The 9,602-nt window shown below is 45.6% G+C and overlaps 1 protein-coding gene across 1 annotated transcript; it reads right to left on the reverse strand.

Annotated features, from left to right (window-relative positions):
• Positions 1-947: 947 nt before the first annotated feature.
• Positions 948-9,058, reverse strand: sirt7 (sirtuin 7). The gene is made up of 10 exons (XM_015969923.3): positions 8,841-9,058; positions 8,358-8,495; positions 7,404-7,508; positions 7,259-7,329; positions 7,113-7,185; positions 6,930-7,028; positions 3,965-4,201; positions 3,710-3,790; positions 3,526-3,632; positions 948-1,382 (listed from the first exon to the last, which is right to left on the reverse strand). Exons 1-10 carry the CDS (start codon positions 8,943-8,945, stop codon positions 1,178-1,180), a joined length of 1,221 nt encoding a protein of 406 aa, XP_015825409.3. The 5' UTR covers positions 8,946-9,058; the 3' UTR covers positions 948-1,177.
• Between the last annotated feature and the right edge of the window lie 544 nt (positions 9,059-9,602).

Consider the following 9,602-nt stretch of genomic DNA (forward strand, 5'->3'; position numbering starts at 1 on the left):
GCATATTTAGATACTTTTGTAATGGAAATTACATTTCCACATTCAGCAGTGTTGACAAATCTGGCAAAATGTAAAATACAGAGGTCAATAATAATCCCATAATTAAAACAGGAAAATTACATTTAAATACCACACACACACACACACACACACACACACACACACACACACACACACACACACACAAGACTCAGCTTGATGGTGGGCAGAGCTTTTATAAATTATGACACTGTGTGGTACATAATGTGATCGTTACACAACCCTTCCTGAGACATTAGCTCCTCTTGTTTCTAATCCCAGTAAGCTTGGGAAAATAAACTGCTGTAAACATATAATAGAAACACAAACCTCCAGTAAACATAGCAAATAAACAGCTAACCTGAGAATAGTGACCGTGAAATTTGATTATAATTTAGGCTAACCATGAGACTTTCAAAACAAAGCAGCCGTGTAAAATAAAAACACCGTCTGGAAAAGAAAATATTACAAAAATATATCTGACTTTGAGTAAAACACAGAAAATGAATAAAAAGACTCAGATGTAGGCTGCTGAAGTCTGAGGCTGAACAGTTTCATTTCCCATGATCATGAGGATACTAAGTTACCACAAATAAACATAAAGTCACTTTTCTTTGAGACACCAGAGTGCAGAAACATCTGCATCTGGCTCGAGCTCTAACCAGCGTAATGCTGAACACTGAAGTCATGATTAGCTCCACTAAAGTTTCAAACATGGCTGAAAACCTCCTTGAAGCTTCGGCATCCTCAGAACAAACCCGCTGGTTTATACTGCTGGTCACATGGCACGGGCGACCCGTCTCCGTGTGACCAGCAGCTTCAGTAACATCTTAGCAGTAACTTCTCTGTGTACTTGTGTGGTAGCTGAACTGGGGGACACCGCTCTGGCTTAGCTGCCATAAAGAATGAATGACGTACTTTTTTAAAGTAATCTACAGCAGCTACTTACAAATCCTGCTGCCACTACAGAACACATGTGGTACAGCGTAAACGACGTAAAGAGCTTTCTGCAAATGTCGAAATACCTCATGGACCAACTGCATGTGACTCCTTTACCATCACCGAACAGAGGTGGTCCTCATCATGGGACAGAAACGGAGGTCCATCTCTAAGACAGATAACTGGTAGCACCTGACTAAATTTTCCCTGCAGTGCCCCCTCAGTTCTTTCTTCTTCTCCTCCTGCCTTTGCTGTAGCCACGTCCAAACCAGCCGCCCTGCACAGGCGAGGCCTCGTCCGTCTGCTCTGTGCTCGCAGCTGGGACGCCCTCCTGCTCTTCAGGGGCAGTCAGAACCGCACGACTGTGGCTTTGGACCTCCTCCGGTAGAGGAGGTGTAGCCAGAGTGAAGATCGGGTCTTCAGCCCTGGAGAAACAGAAGGAAGGAAGCAGGAAGTCAAGAAGCCTGTTTATGATTCCTATGAGAAGCACATTTCTAGATTGAATTAGTCTGTTGTGTGTAAGCAACTACCTTACACAGTAAGGCAGCATCTGCTCAGGCATGGGAACAACTTTAGCTGTTTCTGCTGTACCCGACTCACCTGCTTTTACAGGTTTAGAAGTTATGTTTCATTTTTATTTATTCTGTCACCGTAGAACTGCGGTAGAACGTGAAATATTACCTGGAGCAGCAATCTGCAAGGTTCCCCGGTCCTTTCAGGAATTATGTAGGACTTTGGGGAAATTCATAATGAGACGTTGCTTCCAGTCATAGTGAGGGAAGTAGGGGGAGGGGCTTAGGGTGTGATGCACGTTCCTGCCTCTAGATGGTGCCCTCTAACAAACTCAGGATTTCTACTTAATGCTATGATTTAGCTTCATGCTGCTGTCTTTAGAACAATGTCTAATATGATATTTACAGAGTGAAACTAAGTTAATAGGATTTACACAATAATTGTTTAAACAAAATAAGGCAGAGGCATACATTTGAGCACCACAAAAAACCAGATTCAATATTTAGTAGATCCTCCCTTGGCAGAAAAGGAGTGAATTTTTTTCTCACTCTTCTGTTTAAGTGTATTAAAAGCCTAAAATTCTGTATAATTAATGAGCATCAGACCCACGTGACCACAGAGCTAGCTCCGTGGAAAGGCCTCAGTAGAGCCTCGGCCTGGCTTGGAAACTGTTCTGGGATTTTGAGTCTCTGTGTTTGTGTATTCTTGTTTGGATATTTTTTGTGCACTTGTTGGACAAAATGACTTGCTGTGGCATTAATTGCACTAATAGAGCGTCCAAGGAGTCTCCACTTCATTTTTTTCGGTAAGTAAAATTATATTTATGTATTTTAGGTCACTGCCGAGCTGAGCTTAGATTTTAACATGTACTGTTTAACCATGAAATTTAAATGTAATAGGGTAAAACCCAGTGCATTTAACATAATGCTGCACTTTAGAAAATGGGTTGAAATATAACATGCTGGTGGAGCTGGGTTCCGACTATCGGCTTGTGGAGCTCTCGGGAGACCGATGTTTTCCACCCGGTTCTCCCCTCCCCGCAGCTCGGCGCATCTCTGTCTGATCGCGGCTTCTGTCTGCTGCGCGGGCTGCCGGCTTGTGGAGCTCTGGGATGGAAACCTTTCCACCTGGTTCTCCCCAGCGGCAGCTCTGCGCATCTCAGATCGCAGCGGCGCTTGTCTGCTGCACGGGCTGCCGGCTTGTGGAGGTCTCGGAGACCTCTGTGTTCCACCCGGTTTTACCCAGCGGTCAGCCCGGCGTATCTCTGACTCAGAAGCTCTGGTGTTGTGTACAGTTAACTCCGGTTGTAGCTAGGTTGCTACCTCCGTTAGCTTAGCTCCCACCTCCGCGTTAGCTTTGGGTTAGCTTCAGGTTAGCTTGTAGCTAGTTCGACCGGGTGCCGTCAGTTGATCCCAGCCTTACAGCCCCACCCTCAGCTCCACCTCTTTTCCCTTTTGTGGAATTGTCTGGGCTTGACGGAACCTGTGACACGGTCAAAATGGCGGTGGTGGCCACCTCCCATTTATCTTCAAAAATGCGTTATTGGAGCCTATGGAAACCCACTGTCCAATATTTATATGTCGATGACTTGGACCCTTAACTTGAACTGTGCCTGTGGTCTTCCATTTCCTCAACATGTTCCTAACTGTGGAAACAGCTGAAATCTCTGAGACAGCTTTCTGTACCCTTCCCCTAAACCATGATGGTGAACCATCTTTGTTTTCAGGTCATGTGAGAGTTGTTTCAGACCCCGTGTTGCTGCTCTTCAGAGAAGATTTAGAGGGAAACTTAGATCTAAAGCTTTTGGAATCAATAAAATGACAACAGTAACGGATGCACCTGCCTAAGCACTTTCTGTAAATCCTGTAGACGTCACCCATCACCTTTCCCTGTGATGTATTTAACTGACATATTTTGTCTAAACAACCAATGATTTATGTAGGAAAAACATGAACTTTTGCATCCCACTGTATGATCAATAGTATGCACTGTCCCTTTACTAATAAATAAAGGTAATTAATCATGCGTCATTGGGTGCTGTCACCAGGCCCTTACCGGTCGTATTTGGGAGTCTGGATATTCAGCTCCTCCATAAGGATATTCATGACATCGTCACATTTTCCATGAATCTTCAGCACAGCCAGATCATCTTTTGGTGTCCACTAAAACAAAACAAAAACAACAACAACTGCAATTCAGAACTTCACTCAGTTGGTTAAAATAACCAAGTCAGACCTACCTGGAGATTAACGATGTAGAGTTTGGGCCTTTTGTTGGCGGGTCGGTTCATGGACCAGAGACAAGCGTATTTCTTCAAGACCTAGTGAAGATAAAATGACAAACACTAAATAAAATGCCACTTAAACTTGCAGGACTTTCCTAAACTTTAATACTGTTTAAGACTTGAATAAATAAATAAATAGCTTTGTAAAATTCTTACAAATAAAAAACTGAATGTGTACAAATTATTGTTTTATTCCTGGAGAAAACCTGCCTTCAGACTGGAGCCTAAGCAGAGGATAACATCCGCCATCTTGGCCGCTTCAGCTGCTCCTTTCCAGTTTAGCGGTTGCTCTAAAGTCCCGCGTTCCCCAAAGTGTACGATTGTATCTCTAAGTTCATCTCCACAGTGGCTGCATCTGCGCCCGGTCGTGTGGCGATGCAGCGATGTCCGCTCTGTCACGTCAAATAAACGCACATACTCCCTGACTGGCGAACAGGTCGTGCACACCTGTGAATAGAACAGACATACTATGTACATCTGGTACTGAACACATACGGAGTACCGCGTTGGTGGTATTGTGTACCCGGATAATGTCAGTACCAGTTAAACTGAGGAGGTCTACACTCTTACTGCAGAGGGGATGAATGACCTACGGTAGCGTTCTGGTTTACGTCTGAAAGGTCTCAGCCTGCCTCTGAGGGAGCTGTCCATGGTCTCCACAGTGAAATGCAGTGGGTGGGAGGAGTTTTCCAAGATGGAGGTCAGATTCGCCAGCATCCTCCTTTCACACGTCTCCGCAACTGAATCCAGTGGTCAGCCCAGAACCGAGCTAGCTTTGTTAGCTAGCTTGTTCGTCTCTTCCTGCTTCGGTCAGAGCTGCCTGCACCCCAACAGACCACAGCAGAGTGGATAACAGAGCCGACCACAGAGCGATAAAAGGATTTTAGCAGCTGGGAATTAACTCCAAAGAACCTCAGACTCCTCAGGAGGTGGAGGCAGCTTTGGCCCTTCTCATACAGCATCTGTGTTGTTGGACCAGGTACTTAAGGGTATCCACCACCTCAGTGTCTGCACCCTGGATGTTTACTGGTGAGTGAGGAGGAGTGTTTCTCTGGAAGTCAATCACCATTTCCTTTGTCTTACTGGTGTTCAAGCGAAGGTGGTTACGCTCACACCCATCCACAAAGTCCATGATGACTGACCTGTACTCCAGATCATTCCCCTCAGACGCGCAGCCGACATCGGCTGAGTGATCTTGGAGGTGACAGCTGCTGGTGTTGTAGGTGAAGTGCAAGATGTAGAAGGTGAAAAGGGTGAGAGCACCGTACCCTGTGGAACTCCAGTACGGCAAACAACCACCTCAGACATACAGTTGTGCAGCCTCACGTACTGTGTGCTGTGAGCTTGTCAATTTCACAGGGGAGAGAAGAGACGTTTCCCATATTCGTGGGGTTAAATATGTTTCATATCCGTTTTCTCTCCTTGAGGTTACATCCTGCTCTGCAGCCTCTTCATTGCCTCCTTATTTCTGGGGGCATAACCGTGTATTCTGTGGAGAAGAGTGCCTGTGTCCGCAACGCCAACAGCTTATCCTCGGTGTAAACAACAGATCCGTGGGTGGAGCGGGGGAAATTTCCCAAGGCGTTCCAAACAAGTTCAAAAAACAGTTAAAAACAACACAAACGACACAAAAGTGCGCCCGTGGATTGAATGCTGGAGGGAACATTTGCCCACATTAAGGGCATTAAAACACGCAGCATAAGACAAGCAGAGAATAAAAAGGAAGTAAAGAGGTGACAGCTGCTGTAACTGTGCAACTTGTGCTGCACCATCTTTACACCCAGAACAGAAACCAATAGGTACCAGAAAGACAGTCCAACATTATTGCTTTTTAAAGAAAGACAGAAAGATTAGTATAAGAGCGATTAAAAAAACGATCAAAAATATATTTAAAATGAGAAAAAATACAATTTCAGATTTAAAAAACGTAAGGAAATGGAGAGAGGAAATGAAAAAGAAAGAGGGAAACCAGTGGATCCCAGGAAAGGCAGAACAAGGAGAGGGTGATGAAGATCCCACCAAACCTGAACAGGTGAGTTTGAAGGAGACCACTGAGTCCACTGATCTCAGGCTCAGGGGGAGAGAGGTCCAGAGTCTGGGGGCAACAGCAACAGATGATCTGTCACCTTTGACCTTTAGCCTGGTGCTGCACAACCATTAGGCTTTGGTCACTGGACCTCAGGGACCTGCTGGGGGTGTAGGGACTAAGAAGATCACCAATGTAAGATGGTGCTTGTCCATGTAAGGCCCTATAGACCAGAACCAGGATCTTGAAATGAACCCTGAAGTTGACTGGCAGCCAGTGAAGCTGGAGGAGAAGCGGGGTGATGTGGGTGTGTTTGGAGGACTTGGTCAGAAGCCGAGCACAGGCGTTCTGAACCACCTGTAGACGGTTCAGGGAGGTTCTGCTCAGACACGTGAAAAGAAAGTTACAGTAGTCTAAGCGTGAGGAGATGAAGGTGTGGAGAACTGTCTCAAGTTCAGAGCGAGACAGAATGGGACTCAGCTTAGCAACGTTCCTGAGATGGAAGAAGGAAGAGCGAACAAGAGAACTGACATGAGAATCCAGGGTGAGAGCTGGGTCAAAGGTCACGCCAAGATTCCTGACATGAAGTTTGAAAGGTTTTCATATGCGACCCTCTGTTCAGGCAGCGGAGCATCGATAAGCAATTCCCCGCCAGCACAGCAGAGGGCGTAGCTCTTTTCTGCGGTACCCTGCCACCATAAAACTCCTGTATCCGGTACACGTGTTTACTAACGTCTTCATGTGTTTCAGAGACTTTATAACACGGACAATTTTGTCCATTCTCCTCCAGCTCTTCATGCCCTCGCCACCTCTAAACCCACGCTTCCTGTCGCTCTCGTCCACGTTTGTTCCGTATTTTGTACTCCTTCAGTCACGGGTGAATAAACGTTGATATTTTCTGACTTTTTCCACGATGCAATCTTCAATCTGTTCTGGGTCTGCAGCTAAATATCGCTTTACTCTTTAACAGGGCAACGGCGGAGCTGGTGACGAATCTACAGAAAGCGGCGTCCTGACCAATCACAAGCTTGCGTTCTCCATCACTTTCTACGGATGTTTAAAATTTTGGGCATGTCACCATCACCCCCTGTGAACCCTGTCAGAGCCCTTGTGCCGACGCAGACGGAGAAGTAAAAAATCAGGCTTTACTTCAATGTACATGTTCCCATGAAGCTCAGAGAGGGCGTGTCGGGGAAGACCGCTTCGCAGGTGAAGTCCATCACAGTTCTGTGACACAACATGCTTCACCTTGATTGAAAAACAGACAGAATTAAATGTAGCTTTAGAAATGAGGTCCAACCTTTCTAAACCATCCAAACTTGTCTCACATACCAGCTTCTCCTTGTGGAGCATCCTAATGCACATGTGAGTGAGCGTCGGTGCAGCTTTACTCAAGTCTGACGAACTGGGACAGAAGAAACGACAGAAATTTGAAACCCAGACTATGACCAGCTTTTTGATAAAGATGTGCCTCTCACCTTATTGCCTTTCCCTTCTGCAGCTGCGTCCACACCCCGTTAGGGCCCCTGTAGTCTGGGATAGAAGCAGCCTAAAACGAGAAACTACTGGTACATTGAAGGTTTCTAAATCACAAGAGCAACAAATAGGGGAGGTTTGGAATACCGTGCTGATACCAGCTCCAGTGTAAACCACCAGGTGATGAGCTTCCCTGACCGCCTCAGCCAGTTGTTTGACTTTGAGTTTCAACTCATCAGCATCATCAAACACCTGAAAACAGCACAAGAACAGAGCCTGAGAATAAACAAGCAGGTAATCAGAGTCAAACATCGCGCGTTTAATGATAAATGTGTAATTCTGGTTAAACATGATATCTTGAATTTATTGTGAAAATAAATCCTGATTTTTTCTTTTGTCCGTCCATCTTCAGCCGCTTATCCAGGGTCCCCGGGGGCAGCAGCCTAAGCAGAGACGCCCAGACTTCCCTCTCCATCCCCTGATGAGTCGTTAGCCTCTACTACAACCACTCCCTCTCAATAGAGGCCAACGACTCATCAGGGGATGGAGACGCGGGATATTCAGAGTAGTTTCTGCTCATTAAATAACAACAGACGGCTACAGCTTATGAGCTTGACTCTCCCACGTTCCAGTCAGAATTGACAGAGCTCCTCGGATGACAAGTTAAACGTCTTCAAGAAACCAAAGAAGTCCAGCTGACTTCATTTGAACCCTTTGGACAAACAACCGAGCACACACACACACCTAAGGACCATTTAGACAGACCAGTCAACCTGACAGCCATGCTTTGGACTGTGGGAGGAAGCCGGAGTACCTGGGGAGAACATGCAAACCCCAGGCTGGGATTTTAACCCAAGACCTTCTAGCTGCAAGGCAACAGCGCTAACCACTGCGACACTGAGCAGCAACTAAAAACACATTTGATCAAACTTTTTCACTAAACCAGACACATTGTGTGGTATGATAATTAAAATATAACTATAGTTAAAATAAACTCATAAAAATAGCAGTTTTTGAACTTTAGGATCATTTGTTGCACTTGAATGATTTGCTACAGGTGTGGGCTCACCTGTCCCTAACGACGTTAACCTTGAGTCTCACCTCCTCCTGCTTCCTCTTGAGGACACTCCTGCGGATTTGTCTCTTGCACACCTCATCCACGGTTTCTCTGTGCAGGACAAGCGCAGCGACTTCTTCCTTAGACCGTTCCGTTTCCGGCTTCTTCAGCACCTGTCCGACCTGCAGCGAGAACCGGGCAGGTTTACCGGTGCTACGTAGAGATGTGCTCACTACCACTTTTTCCTTCCCCAGACTGTGGAGGAGTTTTGGGTCCAAGCATTAAGATAAAATAACGACTTGTTTTCCATTATAGCAGCAGAAACATGGGAAATACCACACGTTGTGACACTGGTCAGATGTTAATGACGTTTACAGCCTAACTGTTGGATTCTGACACGTGAACATTTGTAGTTTAGTGGGTGGGATGCATCAGCATGTCTGCAGAACTTCGGGAAACCGCTGGTTTACTGCTAATGTAGCTTGCTAGCGCTGCCATCTTTTATTGTTACCCTTCTCTCATCTCACCAGTCTGAAAATCTTCCTCTCCCGTTCTCTTTGAAGTATTTTAGCCTTGTCCAAAGCTTTCCTTCTGGCTCGAGAAGAATTACCAGTTTCTGCATTTCCTTCCATTCTGCTCTGACACCCGAAGAGCTACAACAACAAACAAAGCTCATCTCATCTCCTCAGCGCGAGCTGAGCGGATATTAGCCGAGCGATGATGAGGCAGCGAGCAGCGCCCCCTGCCGCCCGGAGGGCGCATGCGCGTCTTTCTCCACAAAATCAACCCGGAGAAACTTTTATTGTGAAAAACAAACAAAAACATAATATACCAACATTATCAAATATCCAAAAGCAAGAACTAAGTATAAAGGTGTAAACACAATTAGGCTAATATTCCAAACCAGTACAAATCTTTTAAGGATGCACCGGGCAGACCACTGCAGTAACATGCTGATGTGTTACAAAAGCACATCATTATCAAAATTAAGGGTCAAAATGTGCTAATATGTTTAAAAGATTGTCTAATTTTGGCTGAAGGCACATAAAAGGGGACAAAAACGCTCAACTATCTCTTCTCACAGGTCCAAGTGAGTCCAGGGTCCCCTTACAAATATGTGGATTCAGCTGAAGCTAATTTAGGATCAGGCATCCCAATGAGCTACAAAGGTGAGCCAGACTGCACAGGAAGTGGTTCTCTGAAATGGGTCTAATTTGCTCTCCTACATTAGTTTTCATTCTGCCGTGGCTAAACTGTCTCTATTGATGTCGTCACCACGTCAGATCCGC

The sequence above is a fragment of the Nothobranchius furzeri genome, chromosome 6 (genome assembly GCF_043380555.1).
Source record: "Nothobranchius furzeri strain GRZ-AD chromosome 6, NfurGRZ-RIMD1, whole genome shotgun sequence".
NCBI lineage: Eukaryota > Metazoa > Chordata > Actinopteri > Cyprinodontiformes > Nothobranchiidae > Nothobranchius > Nothobranchius furzeri.